The sequence below is a fragment of the Maniola jurtina genome, chromosome 26 (assembly GCF_905333055.1).
Source record: "Maniola jurtina chromosome 26, ilManJurt1.1, whole genome shotgun sequence".
NCBI classification, from domain to species: Eukaryota; Metazoa; Arthropoda; class Insecta; order Lepidoptera; family Nymphalidae; genus Maniola; species Maniola jurtina.
In genome coordinates this window covers 6,047,308-6,068,003 of record NC_060054.1, presented here as the reverse complement: position 1 = coordinate 6,068,003, position 20,696 = coordinate 6,047,308, and the positions used below count along the sequence as shown (strand labels likewise).

General features: G+C 40.9%; 3 protein-coding genes across 3 annotated transcripts in view; 2 read left to right on the top strand and 1 right to left on the bottom strand.

The window, feature by feature from the left end:
- LOC123878396 (LIM domain-binding protein 2) overlaps positions 1 to 1,660 on the top strand; it is a 56,814-nt gene extending 55,154 nt beyond the window's left edge. Inside the window, exons 8-9 of the mRNA XM_045925593.1 lie at positions 628 to 746; positions 1,421 to 1,660. Of these exons, the coding sequence (XP_045781549.1) occupies positions 628 to 746; positions 1,421 to 1,585 (284 nt within the window). The 3' untranslated portion in view covers positions 1,586 to 1,660. The remainder of the gene's footprint in view (positions 1 to 627; positions 747 to 1,420) is intronic.
- A 1,529-nt stretch (positions 1,661 to 3,189) lies between these two features.
- On the top strand, positions 3,190 to 6,533 carry LOC123878386 (translocon-associated protein subunit delta). The gene is made up of 3 exons (XM_045925583.1): positions 3,190 to 3,568; positions 4,832 to 4,988; positions 6,372 to 6,533. Exons 1-3 carry the CDS (start codon positions 3,320 to 3,322, stop codon positions 6,470 to 6,472), a joined length of 507 nt encoding a protein of 168 aa, XP_045781539.1. The 5' UTR covers positions 3,190 to 3,319; the 3' UTR covers positions 6,473 to 6,533.
- Positions 6,534 to 9,604: 3,071 nt separating this feature from the next.
- LOC123878327 (zinc finger protein 883-like) overlaps positions 9,605 to 20,696 on the bottom strand; it is a 30,617-nt gene continuing 19,525 nt past the window's right edge. The window contains exon 8 of the mRNA XM_045925505.1: positions 9,605 to 9,836. Coding sequence (XP_045781461.1) covers positions 9,783 to 9,836 — 54 coding nt within the window. The 3' untranslated portion in view covers positions 9,605 to 9,782. The remainder of the gene's footprint in view (positions 9,837 to 20,696) is intronic.

Genomic DNA, 20,696 nt, shown 5'->3' with positions numbered 1-20,696 from the left:
CGGGCCGGACATAGGCTACTTTTTATCCCGGCCAATCAAAGAGTTCCCACGGGATTCCCAAAAGCCCGTCCGTTTAACCGATTTGTATGAAATTTGGTACCGAGGTAGCTTGCGTCTCTGTAATTGGCATAGGTAACTTTTTATCCCGGAAAATCAAAGAGTTCCCACGGGATTCCCAAAAGCCCGTCCGTTTGACCGATTTGTATGAAATTTGGTACCGAGGTAGCTTGCGTCTCTGTAATTGGGATAGGTAACTTTTTATCCCGGAAAATCAAAGAATTCCCACGGGATCTTTAAAAACCTAAATCCACGCGGACGAAGTCGCGGGCATCCTCTAGTTCACTATAATAACAAGATCCGCCTATGCAATTACAGTACAACCAAATTAATAATGCGCATAGAAATGTTCGTCACTGTTCGGCAACGGTCGTATGATACACATGATATTGACTCCTATTTGTTCATAACAAGGTGCAAAATGCAAGTGCATTGTTTAGGGCTCTTACGATTCAATGATTCGGAATACGACAATTAGCGAAGATCTGCATGCGCATTATTAATTTGGTTGTACTGTAATTATTATTTGAAAACATAAATTGTATAACAATCTTTGCTCTGTGTTTCTAGAGTCGCAGCGGCCGGCCAGCAAACGGCGCAAGCGTAAGGGCAGTGCGGGCGCCAACGCCGCGCCGCCCGCGCCCGCCAAGAAGCGCTCCCCCGGACCCAACTTCAGCCTCGCCTCACAGGTATATAGCGCTCGTAACGTTTTTTAACCCCCGACCCAAAACGAGGGGTGTTATAAGTTTGACGTGTGTATCTGTCTGTGGCACCGTAGCTCCTAAACTAATGAACCGATTTTAATTTAGTTTTTTTTGTTTGAAAGGTGGCTTGGCTTGATCGAGAGCGTTCTTAGTTGGCTATAATCTACGAAAATCGGTTCAGCCGTTTGAAAGTTATCAGCTCTTTTCTAGTTACTGTAACCTTCACTTGTCGGGGGTGTCATAAATTTTTAATTTGCACTTGTTGACCTAGTTATACAGGGTTAAAAAACCGGCCAAGTGCGAGTCAAACTCGCGCACTGAGGGTTCCGTACTCAGGGATTTTTTTTTGACATTTTGCTCGATAAATCAAAAACTACTATGCATAAAAATAAATAAGAATCTGTTTTACAATATACAGGTAAAGATCTTTCATATCATTTAGTGGGGTATCATATGAAAGGGCTTTACCTGTATATTCTAAAACAGAATTTTATTTATTTTTATGCATGATAGTTTTTGATTTATCGTGCAAAATGTTGGAAAAATGACCCGACTACGGAACCCTCGGTGCGCGAGTGTGACTCGCGCTTGGCCGGTTTTGTAGAACGTGTCGGTGGTCGGTTCCTTCGTGTGAGTAATCGCTTTGTGTCGTCTCGCAGGACGTGATGGTGGTCGGCGAGCCGTCGCTGATGGGCGGCGAGTTCGGCGACGAGGACGAGCGGCTCATCACGCGGCTCGAGAACACGCAGTACGAGGGCGACGGCGTGGAGTGGAGCAACCCGCCGCCCGCCTCGCCCGCCAAGACGCCGCCCGGCAACCACTGACCACGGCGCGCCCACTGACCCGCGACACTCGATAAATATAGGCCTCAAGGATTACATTATACGGTGTTTTTGTTATTTGGTGTGCTTACTTCACCCCCCACCCCCTCACCCCTCTACCCACCACTGCTACCACCAGACTCTAAATACCACCACCAACTAATGAAGTCTAAGGGTTGATTCATACCGGATCGGCAGTGGTGTTGCGAGCGCTTTCAGTGTGAAAGAATTTTAAATCCATACTAATAAATATAATGCGAAATAAAATAAAATGCGAAAGTGGGTCTGTCTGTGTGTCTGCTACGTTCTCACGGCCCTACCGCTGAACCGGTTTTAATGAAATTCGGTACATGGGATACATCCCGGGGAAGGACATAGGCTACTTTTTATCCCGGAAAATCAAACAGTTCCCAGGGGATCTTTAAAAATCTAAATCCACGCGGACGAAGTCGCGGGCATCCTCTAGTTTTATATACATAATTAAAAGAACAGTATCGCTTGAAAAGATCTCTAGCGGCCACGCGCGTCTTGTCAGTGGTACTGCCCGCGACACGAGGCTTCTAGCGACCACGCGAGGCGGATGCCTCCCCGCTCTACACCGAATGTTTCTACAGTCTGGTGATGAGACGCCGCCGCAGAACCGGCCGAGGCAGACTTGCGTATATAACCATACTTAATAAGACTTTTTTTTTTTTAATTACCATATAGACTAGCTGCAATCAGACCTGCTAGCAAGTGATGATGCAGCCTAAGATGGAGCGCGCTTGCCTAGAAGTTGCATCACTCTTGATTTGAAGGTACCCATATTATAGGTGGAAGGGAAAACTGATGCCGGAAGGGCGTTCCATATCCTAGCGGTTCGAATTAGGAAAGGCAAATCGCTTCGTATGTGTTCGAGGAATTTCGACTACGTACGGATGCAGACCTTGACGATGCTTGGTAGTACGATGGTAGAAAGGTGAAGGAGGAACCAGGTCAAAGAGTTCTTGTGCACATTCTCTGAAATATATCCTTTAGGGCATCTGCTGCGCCATCAATTCAAATTGTAAAAAATGTCAAAACATTAATTTTGAATGCAACGTAAATCTGTAGATGAATTTATTTGAAACGCACCCATAGAAATAATGTCATTATGACATTTCGTCCACACGTCACTGATGATTTTCAAGAATACGTTCCGATTATGTATGACTACTTCGACATTTTAATTTTTTTAAAGTACCAAATTAAAAGCTCATTTACCCAACACAAAGTATAAAATCCTAAATGAAAGGAAATAAACTTATTTATAGATAAAAAAATATTTTTGTTGTGAAAAAATTAATAAAAAACTACGTATCTTTGACGTGGACTTCGTCTGTGTTGGTGTTAGCTGGCGGGAGTGCTCTGTCTTTTTGGAGTGTTTTTTTTGTTAAAACTGACTGAGAGGCGCTCTAAGGGGGTGCCGTGCGTGTGTCGGCGAGCGCCGGCACAGACGGGGTCCATACTTGTATAGTTTAACTAACTTGTTACAAATAACTACAAACTTGACATTGGCTAATCTTTGTAAAGCCAGACGAAAGCCAGAGAGAAAAAAAAAATAATTAACTTTCACTTTAAATTTTGTATCGTGATTCGGAACGTAGCTGTCACTTTCATCGACGATTCGACAATACGTGGAGGGTGAAGTGAAAGATCAAAGAATCCAAATTTTAAACTCATAATTATAAGATAAACTCTCCAAAAAATAATTGCAAAATGGTCACAAAGTATTTATTAACGATTTTCGCTATCGCCATCAGTGGATCCTTAGCAGAAAGCTGTAAGAATCCTCAAGTTGAAGCGGCCTCTTTCACGACTTTAGATGCCACCGTGGTCACCCAAATAGCCTATATTACTGAATTTACGCTGAAATGCGATAATCCTTTGCCTGAAAACTATGCGTTGTACGCCGAGGTAGATGGAAAAGCTCTGACTGCGGCGCGCGTCGGAGTAAACAAATACCAGGTAAGTAAATTTGTTATATTAAATTTTTTTGAAAGATTTCTTGGAGTCCTTGCCCTTGAAAACCTTAAGATCGTTGAACCGTCTAGTTTTGGACAGCGGCCAGCATTCACTGATGGTCACAATGTCGCCGAGTTCCACATCCCTAAAGCAAGGTGACAAATGGACAGACATATTTCTGTGTTGCTTCTCAAATCTGTTTTATTTGGGCAGGTAGTGGAAGTAGTCTCGTCTAACGACAATGAGGATATGTCCATAGATTGAGACATTGTCAGTGAATGGACATTTCTTGTCAATGCAGCAACGTAGGTACCTTCAATTGCCTCTCTTGGTGTCTTGAAACCAAGACCCACGTCTTAGTAAGCTTTCCTTTGGTAGGTACTTTTGATTTTCGGGAGCTTTTCCGAGTTTTCCACCAGGGAAAATGTTAAAATAAAACACGTGAAGCCGATATTGAGGCGTCTTTAAGGGGCAAGCGACGGGTCTGCCCACGAAATTCAAATTTTATTTGGTTTTTCGCAATTAGACTAATACGACAAAGTAGGCTTATGGCATTCCAGTTGCGACAATGGGAGTATCATTTCCACGTGTTTATATAAAAATCTTTACTTGGTAAGGTCCAGTTTAAGAAATTAGCTGTAGCATCGACTAATTTGTGAGTTACAGTCGATACTAGAGCTAATTTCTGAAACTGGACCCTTTCAAGTAAAGATTTTAATGTAAATACGTGGGGATGATACTGCAATTGTCGCAACTAGAATGCCATAAGCCTACTTTGTCATATTAGTTTACAAATTGCGAAAAACCAAATAAAATTTGAATTTCGCGGTTGCTTGCCCCTAATTATAATTAATATAAAATTGCATCAATCATGTAAAATCTTGACTCAAGTATAACAAAACTACACGCTTGACATCAAACCCATAAAGTATACGAGAGGATGCCTGCGACTTCGTCCGCATGGATTTAGGTTTTTAAAGATCCCATGGGAACTGTTTGATTTTCCAGGATAAAATGCCCATGTCATTTACAGGGACGCAAGTTTCCACGGTACCAAATTCATACAAATCGGTTGGGCGGATGGGTCTAGGAATTCCGCGGAGCTCTTTGATTTTCCGGGATGACAAGTAGCCTATGTCGGTCCCCGGGATATAAGCTAACCCTGTACCAAATTTGGCCCGTGAAAAGGTAGCAGACAGACAGACACACTTTCGCGTTTATTATATTAGTATGGAAGCAGATTTTGGAACCAAAGTTATATTCTAGGTGTCGTGGACGGAGGAACCATCCAAGGCACGCTCGGGAGTCCATGAAATCCATGTGATGGATGAGGAAGGCTGGGCGTCTCTGCGCAGGGCTCGCCGCTCGGACCCTGCCGCCACCGTCGCTCCACTGTTGGCTATTCAATTACAACATCCAGGAAGTTAGTATTGAAGGCTTGCTTGTTTTGGTGGAACGAAAACATAGATGATGTGGAAACTGTAAAAATTGTATATTTTGCCTATTTTCACAGTATTATGTCTTAAGGAATCTTGCTATAAAATTTTGACGTGACAACGTCTTATAATTCGATAGAGCCGGCTGCACGCACGAAAAAACATGACTCATGCGGCGTTACCTCGCTCTGAGGCGTTCCATGTAAGGCTTGAAGTGCAAGCGAGAGCGCGGAACGAGCGACAAAGAAGCACAATCGGCCTTTGTTGTCACGTTCAACTATCGTCAGTAAACCGACTTTACAGACAGCCAATTTTTTTTTTGTGTTACTAAAAAGGGTTACTAAATACGCGCAATCTACATATAATTTAAAACCGCGCGATTCCCTACATGAGAAATTTAAGAGGTATTCTTACAGTAGCTTCTCAATATATTTACGCTAATATAATTTTTGTACAACAAAACATTCTTAGTTACAAAAAAATTGGTGATTTCCACGACAGACAAACTAGAAACCGTAATATGCTCGCTTAACAAGTAACTACTTGCAAGACAGGCGTTCTGGGTAGTTCTGGCACGTGCTGGTAGTGAAGAGTTTCTCTCCTTTTCACAAATTTTAAGTGTGACAAGCACAGTGATGTTTCTAGCATTCCAACGTACAAAAAACTATCAGTTTAACTAGCAGCATGATAATCTTCAGAATTATTTTGAATTAAACTAATCTACTGAAATTTGCACCTTGATATGAAAAAACGATTACCGAATACGAATACCAGAATTACGAAACAAAGAGTTATAGCTCGTTTGAATTGGCATTTAATCAGCAAGTTTTTATGATACAGGGTCACTTTTCCGTAGTACATTACAGACAGAAAAACAATTTTACTATAATATAGAGCCTCGATAGCTCAACGGTTGAGGAGCGGACTGAATTCCAAAAGGTCGGCGGTTCAAAGCCCACCCGTTGCACTATTGTCGTACCCACTCTTGGCACAAGCTTTGCGCTTAATTGGAGGGGAAAGGGGAGTATTAGTCATGATTAGCAATTGAAAAATTTCAATGTTTTATTAAGACGACTAGCCGATGCCCGCGACTTCGCCCGCGTGGATTTAGGTTTTTCGAAATACCGTGGGAACTCTGATTTTCCGGGATAAAAAGTAGCCTATGTGCTAATCCAGGATATTATCTATCTCCATTCCAAATTTCAGCCAAATCCGTCCAGTAGTTTTTGCGTGAAGGAGTAACAAACACACACACACACACATATAAACTTTCGCTTTTATAATATTAGTGTGATTACAGTCAGGTTTTAGTTTTCAACTTTTTTCTTTTAAGGTACGGAGCTCTAAAAAACTTGTACTTTCTCTTCCAGGCTACTCAGGTCCATGGGTCAACTCAGAGGTGTTAGCGACCGCACTGTCCATCATCGTCGCGTACACGGCCCTGCGCAGCAAGACCAGCATCCTAGCTTAGTTTGTACAAATATATCTAGTTGTTTTAATATATTTTAAATTAAAATATTCAATTAAATATCCTTGGTTTGTTTCATTTCATTCTGCCTTGTTTTAACACTATTAATAACTAGAGAATGCCCGCGGCTTCACCCGCGTGGATTCCGGGGTTTTTGAAAGTTAGCCATGCTAGTCATCTATACTAATATTATAAAGAGGAAACCTTTGTATTTTTGTATTTTGGTATGTTTGTATTGAATAGGCTCAAAAACTACTGGACCGATTTCAAAATTTCTTTTACCATTACTTAGAGGGATTCTTCCGAATCCGTATAGGCTATATTTTATCCCGGAAAATAGATAGTTTTTTTCGTGGTATTGTCCACCCGTGCGAAGCCGGGGCGGGTCGCTAGTGACTAATACTCCCCTTTCCCCTCCAATTAAGCGTAAAGCTTGTGCCAGGAGTGGGTACGACAATAGAGCAACGGCTGGTTTGAACCGCCGACCTTTCGGAATTCAGGCCGCTCCTCAACCGTTGAGCTATCGAGGCTAATGCGACTGCGTCCATTTCGTCAGTGACAAACTCTTGACATTGACGCTTGTTTTGCACGCTTGGAGGTTAACAAGAGGCTTAACGCTTGGATGAAAATGGGTTAAGGGACATATCTATGGTTAAGGGGCATGAGACGGGTCTGCCCGCGTTTAAATTAAATTTAATTTGGTTTTTCGCAATTAGTAAACTAATACGACAAAGTAGGCTTCCATCCATCCATCCATCAGGCTGTATGCGTCCACTGCTGGACATAGGCCTTTCCAAGAGCGCGCCACCAAACACGGTCCTCCGCCTTCCTCATCCATCCGCTCCCCGCCACCTTTTACAGGTCATCTGTCCAGCGGGCCGGAGGTCGTCCCACACTGCGCTTACCGGTACGCGGTCTCCACTCCAGAACACGTCTGCCCCATCGGCCGTCGGTTCTGCGACAGACATGACCTGCCCATTGCCACTTCAGCTTGCTAATCCTTTGAGCTGTGTCGGTCGCTTTTGTTCTTCTGCGAATTTCCTCGTTTCGGATTTTATCCCTGAGAGTGATACCCAACATAGCTCGCTCCATAGCGCGCTGAGCGACCTTTAGTTTGTGGACGAGGCCAACTGTCAGTGTCCACGTTTCAGCTCCATACGTCATCACAGGTAAGACGCACTGATTGAAGACCTGTCTTAAGGCTTTGCGGTATCGACGATTCGAAGACCTGACGTAGCTTTGAAAATGCTGCTCAGCCCAGCTGAATTCTTCTGTCAAAAGTAGGCTTATGGCACTTTAATTGCCAATGGCTTTGAACTAATTTGTGAGTTATAGTCGATACTACAGCTAATTTCTCAAATTGGACCCTTTCAAGTAAAGATTTTTATATAAACCTGTGAGGATGATACTGCCATTGGCGCAATTTAAGTGCGATAAGCCTACGTATTAGTTAACAAATTGCGAAAAACCAAGTTAAATCTGAATTTCGCGGGCAGGCCCGTCGCTTCCACCTTGATGAAATGGGTTAGCCTTTTGGCGTCCAGGCTTGATTTCATCTTGTCTCACTGTGTGAATATCTCGCCGGTGTTTCTGGGACCACCCGCCATAATATTTTCAAATCTACGATCTGGCCATGACATGCAATGCAATGCACATCCATACCTAATATTATAAATGCGAAAGTGTCTGTCTGTCCGCTACCTTTTCACGGCCCAACAGTTTAACCGATTCTGACGAAATTTGGACAGAGTTAGCTTATATCCCAGGGACGGATATAGGCTACTTGTCATCCCGGAAAATCAAAGAGCTCCGCGGAATTCCTAGACCCATCCGCCCAACCGATTTATATGAAATTTGGTGCCGAGGTAGCTTGCGTCCATGTTATTGACATAGACAACTTTTTATCCCAGAAAACCAAACAGTTCCCACGGGATCTTCAAAAACCTACATCCACGCGGACGAAGTCGCGGGCATCCTCTAGTATTATATATCAATAATTGTACTAAATAAAAAAGAGATTATCTATCAATTAACAACTTTAATAATAATTAATAAAATTAGTATTAATAATTAGTTACACACTTGCAAAAACTCATAAAGCTACACATTGAAGCACGAAACTAAGTTTTTTTATCATTTCTTCTAAAAATATCAACTTTTTATTGATTCCTGAAAAATCTCACCAATGTAACATGTGTAGTTTCATAAATCATCGATTCAACTGGGTTTCGCGCCAAGCACCCGCCCCGTACGGGACAGCGCGGACGCCGCGTGAGTGTGCGGGGGCGCCCCCCCTCCACGACCCACCTCGTATCCCTACTGCAAAGTCGACCTGTCGCGAACTTTAGACACTATAGTTCCATTATGCTATTAATCATCAATCCTGATGCTGCATGGTATGAACTCCTAAGCCGTGGGGATTTGGAAAGTTATGCTGGTGAATTTTCAGGGTTCCGTACCTCAAAAGGAAAAACGGAACCCTTATAGGATCACTTTGTTGTCTGTCTGTCAAGAAACCTATAGGGTACTTCCCGTTGACCTAGAATCATGAAATTTGGCAGGTAGGTAGGTCTTATAGCTCAGATACAGGAATAAATCTGGAAAATCCCGAATTTGTGAATACATCATTAAAAAAAAATTAAAATGTGTTTCAATTTTCAAATTAAGATAACTATACCAAGTGGGGTATCATATGAAACGGCTTTACCTGTACATTCCAAAACAGATTTTTATTTATTTTTATGCTGAACAGTTTTTGATTTATCGTGCAAAATGTCGGAAAAAATACCCGAAGACTCTCATTGCGCGAGTCTGCCTTACACTTGGCTGGTTTTCAGTTTAATAATTATTTTTGACCAATAATAATATAATACACATGACATAGCCCAAACTATTAGCAAGCTGAAGTGGCAGTGGGCAGGCCATGCCTGTCGTAGAGGCTATGGCCGTTGGAGCCGGAAAGTCCTTGAGTGGAGACCGCGTTTAAGCAAGTGTAGTGTGGGATGCCCTCCAGCACGATGGACCGACGATATAAAGCGGCTGGCGGGAAGTGCCTGGATGAGGAAGGCTGAGGACCGGGTGTGGTGGCGCTCTTTAGGGAAGGCCTATGTCCAACAGTGGACGTCCACAGGCTGATGATGATGAACAATAATATAATTAATCGTAATAACATGCAGTGTCTTAATTAATGTCAGGACATCCCAAAGCGGGCGCGTCATCCTCCAAGATACACTCTACACAAAGCACACTACACACAGTCTGTTGTACAGTCTATCTCCTGAGCATTCTCCGGCGGCGGAGTGAGGCGTGCGGCTCACGAACTTGATGAAGGCGTTTCACCAGCGGCAGTGTGAGCTCTCATATGCCTTATCAGACTACTACTGTGTGCACATTTGAACTCGCATATCTTGCAGGAGTATGGCTTTTCACCCGTGTGAGTTCTCATATGCCTCACTAGAGTGCCATTTTGTACACATTTGTAATGGCATATTTTACACGTGAAAGGTTTTATACCAGTGTGAATTCTCATATGCTTCATTAGACTAATACCCTGTGCACATTTGTACTCGCATATCTCACATGAATATGGCTTTTCACCAGTGTGAATTCTCATATGCTGCATTAGATTACTTCTTTGTGAACACTTGTACTCGCATATCTCACATGAATATGGCTTGTCACCTGTGTGGGTTCTCATGTGCGTCACTAGATTACTATTATGTGCACATTTGTAATCGCATAACTTACACAAGAATTTTTTTATACCAGTGTGTATTCTCATATGCTGCATTAGACTAGTGCTATGTGCACATTTGTACTCACATATCTTGCAGGAGTATGGCTTTTCACCTGTGTGAGTTCTCATGTGCGTCACTAGAGTGCTATTTTGTACACATTTGTAATTGCATAACTTACACGAGAAATTTTTTATACCAGTGTGAATACTCATATGCTGCATTAGACTGATTCTATGTGCACATTTGTACTCACATATCTTGCAGGAGTATGGCTTTTCACCCGTGTGAGTTCTCATGTGCGTCACTAGAGTGCTATTTTGTACACATTTGTAATTGCATAACTTACACGAGAAATTTTTTATACCAGTGTGAATACTCATATGCTGCATTAGACTGGTTCTATGTGCACATTTGTACTCACATATCTTGCAGGAGTATGGCTTTTCACCCGTGTGAGTTCTTATATGCGTTATTATACTACTTCTTAGTGAACACTTGTACTCGCATATCTCACATGAATATGGCTTGTCACCCGTGTGGGTTCTCATATGACGCTTCAAACCACTTTGATATTTACATTTGTACTGGCAAATCTTGCAAGTGAGCCATCTTACTTCAACGTGAGTCTTTATGTGTTTAACTAAGAGACATTTTCGTTTAAACATTTTTCTACAAATATCACAAATGAAACATTTTCCCTCCGTGTGTGAACTACTCTGTAACAAACATTGTATATCAATGACATTCTTCAAACAATCAGTTTTATTTTGTAAAGTTTTCGATTCGATTACTTTTACTTTATTCGTGACAGGTCCAACGTATTCTGTTGTAGAGACTTCATTCTCACTTGTTGCCTGAGAACCTGTATCTTTGGATGCAATGTTCTGACTCACACAAAACCTAACAGCTTTTCCGTCTTGTCTTGGTACAACTTTCTTAGAGAAAACATCGTATAATTTGACAAAACAATCTGTTAATCTGTTGTAGCGGCAACTGACGTTTGTATCGGCTTCTTCAGTTGGGGGCACTTGTATCTCGTTATTTGTCGCAAGACTCGCGGGTAGGGGGGCGACTGAAACGAAACATTTTGATTATTTTCTTGTGCATAAAATTAGATAGATAGATAGATCGATAGAGGAACTTTGTGACATTATTCCATAAAAAATTTGGATTCCAATTCCTCAATCCTGATGCTGCAGGGGATCTGACCAATCCATGCGGGCGAAGCTGCAGCCATCATTTAGTGATAAATAACGTTGTATCTTACCTAAGGTTTGAGTAGAATGTGCAGAAGGGCTGAAGTCTGCCAGCCTGTGAAATATATTTATTTATTTATTTACTATAGTACCGCCCACAGAGTTACACATTTAGATTAAATACATGTTGTTCCTTACATTCTAGGGCTCTTATGCAACTCCACTTACGGGCAGTCACAGCATACATTAACATAAACATAAGTTGTACAGTAAAATATAAAATATAATATAATAGCTAACCTAAGGACTATGAAAAAATACCTAAGTGATAAATTTTAAAAGAATATAATAAGATGGAAATTAAGTTAAAGTAAAGTAAAGTTAAACTAAGCTAAATTATCTAAATCATCTAAAATACAAAATACTTACGGCTAGGGACTGACACTAATTATTATTGTTATCCTATTGAGGATAACGATAATTAGTGAGGATATATTATCAGAATGTATCTAGAGTGTGCGGTGCAGCCAGCATGCAGCTGTACTGCATGTAGCAGGTTAGAGAGGAGGAACGGGTACTACTACTAGTATTACTATGAGTTCTGATACTACGAGTAGTATAAAAGTAACATTTTTGTAAAGTGGTGATAATAAAAAAAGAATACCCAGCTGAGTTTGTTGTGGGCTCTTCTCAGACTTGGGCGCGTTCGGAACCCTCATAGCTTTAGTTTTAAGTTAACGTAATTAATTATCACCACTATATCATCTTTCAAATCTAAAAAATGGACAAACAAAAGGTGTACAATAGTACCTATTTTGAATAAATGATTTTGAGTATTCTAACTGTAACTTGAAGTAAGCATTATTGGTAGTGGCAGGTATACTGACTTGTTCTCAGTGCTGAGTGCAGAGTGTGCAGAGCTGGAGCTCACAGCTGTATGAGGCTTGCATTCTCGTGACGTCTCACATTCACCAGCACCGTCACCTTGCTGCCAAATGCAAGACAAATTCATAATGCTTATTCTTCGAGAGTTTGAGAGAGCCCCTTCAAAACTAAACAAGCTATTACTTATATGAATTTCACAAAAAGATGGAAGTGATCAATCATCATCACCAAGTACCAACGCTTTGCCGGCTCACTAATGAGTATGTGTCTCCTCTCAGAATGAGAAGCGTTTGGTCTGAGCCCCACCATGCTGGCTAAGTGTGGATTGTCAGACTTTGGACACCATTGAGAACATTATGCAAAACTCTCAGGCATGCAGGTTTCCTCCTTCCACGATGATTGTTTCCTTCACCGTTAAAGCATGTGATATTTAATTGATTTCAACACACATAACTCAGGAAAGATTCAATTACTTTTACTTTATTAGTGACAGGTTCAACATATTCTGTTGTAGAGACTTCGTTCTCACTTGTTGCCTGAGAACTTGTATCTTTAGATGCAATGTTCTGACTCACACAAGACCTAACAGCTTTTAGAAAGTTAGAGATGCATGGCCGGGATAGAACCCAACCTCCTGAACAGGAGGCGGATGTCTGAACCACTCGGCTATCTCACCTGGACATGCTTGCTCATATGTTGCATGTACGCATGTTCATGGACAAACTCCTCCCAACAACATGCACATTGGAAGGGATCACTTTGGTACTTTACTGGATTCTCAACAAAATCAATTAAATTTTTGTCATCTTCATTCTCCATTTCCATGTCTTCATCAGCCGTCATGGACTCATCATTTCCTTCAATTTTCATGATACCTTCTAGTCTGCTTTCCTCCGATTCTTCCTGGTTGTCTTCTGAGAGATGTTCTAGTATGTGTAACTCACAGTGGTCAGGGCCCAGCGATGTCACCACCATATTACTTGTTAGTTGGTGTTTTGTGCGGTTTATCATTGTAATATGGTGTCTTGTTATCTGTTGGGAGACAAGTTAAATATTCAATGTGTACAGTACAAGCATATAGAAAGAATGCAAGTTTGAAAGCAAAGGTGGAACTAATCAGTTCATATTATGTGTTAAGTACTTACTAATTCATGTTTCTCAACTAAGTCCATCATCAGTGCACGGGCTCTCAAGCTCTTGTCTCTAAATCTACTGAAGTTTATCAATCTCTGAGCACATTGTACGCAAAGTGTCTGTTTTAGTTTTCCTTGATCACACAACTGAAACAACACATATTTAGTCAGACATTTTTTTTTTAATGGAAAGTGATGATGTGGTCTAAGATGGGACGCGTTTACCTAGAAGGTGCCTATTCACTCTTGTTTTAAAGATACCCGGATTGTAATTGGTAGGAAACACAGATCGCGGAAGAGTATTCCAAATCTTAGCCATGCGTATGAGGAATGAAGACGCAAAACGTTTCGTGCGTGTAGATGGAATGTCGACGACATAAGGATGGAAACTCGCCCGACGTCTTGCGGTTCGGTGGTAAAATGGTGAAAGGGGAACAAGATCGAAAAGTTCCTGTGCACACTCCGAAATATATCCTATAAAACACCGACATTCCTTCAGTAATCCTTGTTTGTCCTTACACTGCTAACATATTTATCAAAAGCATTTAAGTGTGAACATAGATGTAGGTCCAATCTAGGGATTTAACTCCATCTTGTGTGTATACAAAACATAACTTCACATCATAAATTATCAACTTACAGGCTCTCCGGTTAACTTCTCATATGCTTCATCCAATTTCAGTTTACTCATTAGTAACAGCTTGCTGTCAGTGTCTAGGCATATCATGCAAACCTGGAAACAGACTATACGTTACTTCTACATTACTGTTTCCATACAATACTATAACAAGTGAGGAAACAAGTGTAAATTAAAAATTTATAACACCCCCGACAAGTGAAGGTTACAGTAACTAGAAAAGAGCTGATAACTTTCAAACGGCTAAACCGATTTTCTTGAATTATGGCTAAGAACACTCTCGATCAAGCCACCTTTCAAACAAAAAAAACTAAATTAAAATTGGTTCCTTAGTTTAGGAGCTACGATGCCACAGACAGATACACAGATACACACGTCAAACTTATAACACCCCTCTTTTTTGGTCGGAGGTTAAAAAGGGAAATTCAGATCCAATGTCATAGCTCCTTCTTCCTCAGCCACACTTGATCTGATTAATTGCTTTTGATTTACTGACAACTGACAACACAGAACATGATATTATGAGTTACCTGCACTGTGGAAGGAATAGCAACGGCACGTATTTGCCTTGAGCCACTTTCTGTTTCATAAATGTCATCACTTAGAAAATGTTGCGAGCAGACCACAGCAGAGTCTGGAAGGTCGTCTTGTTTGCCGAGGGCTCTAAGCCAGGCAGTACGGAGATGCATTTCACGGGGAAAACTGGAAATTACCTTTTATGTTATACATAACAAATAGTACCATACTGATTTGTTTTATACAATAATCCTAATCCTAATCCATACTAATATTATAAATGGGAAAGTGTGGATGTTTGTCACTCAATCACGCGAAAACTACTGGATGGATTTGGCTGAAATTAAGAATGGAGATAGATTATACCCTGAATTAACACATAGGCTACTTTTTATCCCGGAAAATCAAAGAGCTCCCACGGGATTTTGAAAAAACGGAAATCCACGCAGGCGAAGTCGCGGGCATCGGCTAGTCAGTTATATTTCAAGTACCTACACACACATTTTGATAACTCCTTGAAAGCTCTTGGTTTTCTGCAGGACAGTTTCAATGACCACCAGCGTGACCAGCTGATCTGTACGAACTGACTACTGCTCAGACCATCAGTCAGCACAGAACTGATCAGGGACTAACTCGCAACTTGGACATTGCGGAGCAGACATGGATTTTCATTTATATATCACTGTTGTGGAGTGTGACAAGTAAAAGCTCTGCTAAGTCATGACTACGGTTTAGAAGTCAACTGAAACATACTGACCCATGAAAACTGATCGCTTTCCCTTCTCCGTCCGATGTTGATACATTGTCGGAAGTTCTTTTGCAGAAAGGCACACAACACCGCATTTTCAAGGCTTAGTGTTTTGAGTTTAATGTCAAGCTCGACATAACATTCGATCCATATTCGATCAATTGTTATATGCACAAGCAAATGCTAAACAGTGGTAGTAATTGTTCCGTGTTGACATGTTTGTAAGTTAATACCAAAGACTTACTTGAGCGAAGCGAAAATTGGTATGTCTATGGTTAATACCTATATTCAATGTACTCTGTGGTTAATACTTTCAGAACTTTTTTTTTCTCTCGTGTGGCTTTACAAAGATTAGCCAATGTCAAGTTCGTAGTAATTTGTAACAAGTTAGTTAAACTATACAAGTATGGACCCCGTCTGTGCCGGCGCTTGCCGACACACGCACGGCACCCTTGTAGAGCACTTTCCAGTCAGTTTTAACAAAAAAAACACTCCAAAAAGGCAGAGCACGCCCGCCAGTTAACACCAACACAGACGAAGTCCTTTTAAAACTTTCGACTTTCGCTTCGTTCAATTCAATCACACAAAAAAGGTAGAAGCGACGTGCCTGCCCGCAAAATTCAAATTTATTTGGTTTTTGCAATTTGTAAACTAATACGATAACGTAGACTTATGGTTATTTTATTTGCGACAATGGCAATATCATCCTCACAGGTTGATTTAAAAATCTTTACTTGAAAGGGTTCAGTTTAAGAAATTAATTCTAGTATCGACTATTCTCACAAATTAGTCGATACTTTAATTCATTTCTTAAACTGGATCTTTTCAAGAAAAGATTTTTATATAAACCTGTGAGGATGATACTGCCATTGTTGCTATTGAAAATGCCATAAGCCTTCGTTGTCGTATTTAGTTTACAAATTGCGAAAAACCAAATTAAATTTGAATTTCGCGGGCAGGCCGGTCTCATGCCCCTTACATCACAGATTAGGTATTAGTTAGGTACTTACCTATTCTTTTTTTTTCTCGTCTGGCTTTTCACTGATTAGCCAATGTCAAGTTTGTAGTATTCACAAGTTATGGAAACTATATGTATAAGTATGGACTCCGTCTGTGCCGGCGCCCGCCGACATACACGCGGCGCCATTTAGAGCGCTTCCCAGCCAGTTCCACCACCAATAAACACCAGCAGAACACAAAAACCGGCCACTTCTCACAAAAACACACTCCAAAAAAGCACCGCACGCGCGCCAGCAAACGCCACCACAGACGAAGTCTTACCAATTCTTTGCTTTGATTGTCATTATTTGATTTTTGAGATCATCCCACAGACCATGGCCACAGACCTAGTATAAAAGTAGTAACAGACGATCGAACTTGGTGCGGCCGAACCACGAACGCGGTTCGCCGTCGTACCATGTTCTCTCGTGTGGCGCACGGTACGCCGTACATTATTATTATTTTTATAGGTGCGGCTGGTTCGGAGCGTTTGCACATCGAATGCGGTGCGCTCCCGAACCGATACGGCCGTGTGGACGGCGCACCGAACCATTTGTTGGTTCAGCTAAAATAATCCTACTCTATGCACCGTACGCGCAACACGTAGCAACGTGTTCGCATCAAATATGGATTCCGAGCGCCAAGAAGATAGCATTGTTTCAGAGAAAAGAGCTATTATAGAACTGTTGGAGTTATATAAAGACTCATATAAAGTTCACGCACTGCTAGTACAAAACAACTGGACGGTTCGTGGTTCGGTTCGCTCGTCTGTTTTGTCTCGGCCGAACCAGCGCACCGCACAGTTCGCTGGTTCGGCTGCACCAAGTTCGATCGTCTGTTAGGATCATCCAGATTCCAAAGAGAGGCCATCTGCCAGACACAGTGCTCAAAAAAATTTACTTCCAACAAATTGTACGATTCTAGGTCAACGTAAAGTACCTTATAGGTTTTCTTGATAGACATGACGGACAGACAGACAAGGTGATTCTATAAGGGTTCCGTTTTTACTTTTGAGCTTACGGATCCCTAAAAAAAATTAAAATGTGTTGAATGAACAAATAAGTATTTTAAATCTTTATAGTACCTAAGATAACTATACCAAGTGAAGTATTACATGAAAGGGCTTTATCGGTACATTCTAAAAGATATTTATTTATTTTTATGCATAATAATTTTGATTTTCGTGCAAAATGTCGGAAAAAAAACCAGAGTACGGAACCCTCGGTGCGAGTCTGACTCGCACTTGGCCGGTTTGACGGACAAAATAGAAGACCCTCGTCGGTGCAGGCCTTTAGGATGAGATAAATGGAGGGTAAATAAAAGCATACATTAATAGGTAGGTACTTATACATTTATTATTTCTCATATACTTATAGCTAAGAAAAGTGTAGGAGTTACAGTATATTAAGGTGGAAGCGACGGGCCTGCCGGCTAAATTCAAATTTAATTTGGTTTTTCGCATTTTTTAAACTAATACAACAAGGTAGGCTTATGGCATTTTAATTGCGACAATGGCAGTATCATCCTCACAGGTTTATATAAAAATCTTTACTTGAAAGGGTCCAGTTTAAGAAATTAGCTCTGGTATCGACTAATGTGTCAAAATTAGTCTATACTAGTGCTAATTTCTTAACCATTAGTTTATAAAATGCGAAAACCCAAATTAAATTTGAATTTCGCGGGCAGGCCCGCCCAATTCCCCACGAAATTCAAGTTCCCACGGGATTTTTAAAAAACCTAAATCCCAGCGAGCGGAGCTGCGGGCATCAGCTAGTCGTAATATACACACACAGTCTGTTGTACAGTCTATCTCCTGAGCATTCTCCGGCGGCGGAGTGAGGCGTGCGGCTCACGAACTTGATGAAGGCGTTTCACCAGCGGCAGTGTGAGCTCTCATAATATGCTGCATTAGATTACTACTTCGTGAACACTTGTACTCGCATATATTGCAGGAGTATGGCTTTTCACCAGTGTGGGTTCTCATGTGCGTCACTAGAGTGCTATTTTGCGCACATTTGTAATCGCATAACTTACACAAGTAATTTTTAATACCTGTGTGAATTCTCATATGCTGAATTAGATTACTACTTTGTGAACACTTGTACTCGCATATCTCACATGAATATGGTTGGTCACCCGTGTGGGTTCTCATGTGCGTCACTAGAGTGCCATTTTGTACACATTTGTAATTGCATAACATACACGAGAAATTTTTTATACCAGTGTGTATACTCATATGCTGCATTAGACTGGTTCTATGTGCACATTTGTACTCACATATCTTGCAGGAGTATGGCTTTTCACCCGTGTGAGTTCTCATATGCGTTATTATACTACTTCTTTGTGAACACTTGTACTCGCATATCTCACATGAATATGGCTTGTCACCCGTGTGGGTTCTCATATGACGCTTCAAATCACTTTGATATTTATATTTGTACTGGCAAATCTTGCAAGTGAGCCATCTTACTTCAGCGTGAGTCTTTATGTGTTTAACTAAGAGACATTTTTGTTTAAACAATTTTCTACAAATATCACAAATGAAACATTTTCCTTCTGTGTGTGAACTACTCTGTAACGAACTTTGTATATCAATGACATTCTTCAAACAAGTGCTATGTGCACATTTGTACTCACATATCTTGCAGGAGTATGGCTTTTCACCCGTGTGAGTTCTCATGTGCCTCACTAGAGTGCCATTTTGTGCACTTTTGTAATTGCATAACTTACACGAGAAATTTTTTATACCAGTGTGAGTTCTCATGTGCTGCATTAGACTGGTTCTATGTGCACATTTGTACTCACATATCTTGCAGGAGTATGGCTTTTCACCCGTGTGAGTTCTCATATGCGTTATTATACTACTTCTTTGTGAACACTTGTACTCGCATATCTCACATGAATATGGCTTGTCACCAGTGTGGGTTCTCATGTGCGTCACTAGATTACTATTATGTGCACATTTGTAATCGCATAACTTACACAAGAAATTTTTTATACCAGTGTGTATTCTCATATGCTGCATTAGACTAGTGCTATGTGCACATTTGTACTCACATATCTTGCAGGAGTATGGCTTTTCACCCGTGTGAATTCTCATATGCTTCATTAGACTACTTCTTTGTGAACACTTGTACTCGCATATCTCACATGAATATGGCTTGTCACCCGTGTGGGTTCTCATATGACGCTTCAAATCACTTTGATATTTACATTTGTACTGGCAAATCTTGCAAGTGAGCCATCTTACTTCAGCGTGAGTCTTTATGTGTTTAACTAAGAGACGTTTTCGTCTAAACACTTTTCTACAAATATCACAAATGAAACCTTTTCCCTCCGTGTGTGAACTACTTTGTAACAAACATTGTATATCAATGACCTTCTTCAAACAATCAGTTTTATTTTGTAAAGTTTTTGATTTGATTACTTTTACTTTATTAGTGACAGGTTCAACATATTCTGTTGTAGAGACTTCGTTCTCACTTGTTGCCTGAGAACCTGTATCTTTGGATGCAATGTTCTGACTCACACAAGACCGCAAGACAACAGCTTTTCCGTCTTGTCTTGGTACAACTTTCTTTGAGAAAACATCGTATAATTTGACAAAACAATCTGTTAATCTGTTGTAGCGGCAACTGACGTTTGTATCGGCTTCTTCAGTTGGGGGCACTTGTATCTCGTTATTTGTCGCAAGACTCGCGGGTAGGGGAGCGACTGAAACAAAAAATTTTGATTATTTTCTTGTCCATAAAGTTTCTTTATAAATGTGTAATATCTATACTAATAAATAAAACTGAAGTGTTTGTCTGTTTGAACCGGTTAATCTTCGGAATGGCTGAACCTATTTTCAGGACTTTCACAGACAAGAAAGGATTAACCAAGAAGTAACATAGGCTACTTTTGTACAGACTTTAAAAAATAGAGGAGTTGTGTTTTCTACTAACAGTACACTGATATCTCAGAGATTTCTGAACCGATTTTCGTAATTTTCCTTTAATCGATAGAGGAACTTTGTGACATTATTCCATAAAAAATTTGGATTCCAACTCCTCAATCCTGATGCTGCAGGGGATCTGACTAATCCATGCGGACGAAGCTGCAGCCATCATTTAGTGATAAACTAGCTGACGCCCGCGACTTCGCCCGCGTGGATTTAGGTTTTTCGAAATCCCGTGGGAACTCTTTGATTTTCCGGGATAAAAAGTAGCCTATGTGCTAATCCAGGATATTATCTATCTCCATTCCGAATTTCAGCCAAATCCGTCCAGTAGTTTTTGCGTGAAGGAGTAACAAACATACACACACACACACACACACACACACACACACACACACACACACACACACACACACACACACACACACACACACACACG

What these genes read in the sequence shown, in the direction of transcription:
- LOC123878386 (XM_045925583.1), top strand. Translation starts at nt 3,320, where the DNA reads ATGGTCACAAAGTATTTATTAACGATTTTCGCTATCGCCATCAGTGGA. An exon ending in TCGGAGTAAACAAATACCAG is followed by an intron (nt 3,569 to 4,831) that starts GTAAGTAAATTT and finishes GTTATATTCTAG; the next exon opens with GTGTCGTGGACGGAGGAACC. An exon ending in TCAATTACAACATCCAGGAA is followed by an intron (nt 4,989 to 6,371) that starts GTTAGTATTGAA and finishes TTTCTCTTCCAG; the next exon opens with GCTACTCAGGTCCATGGGTC.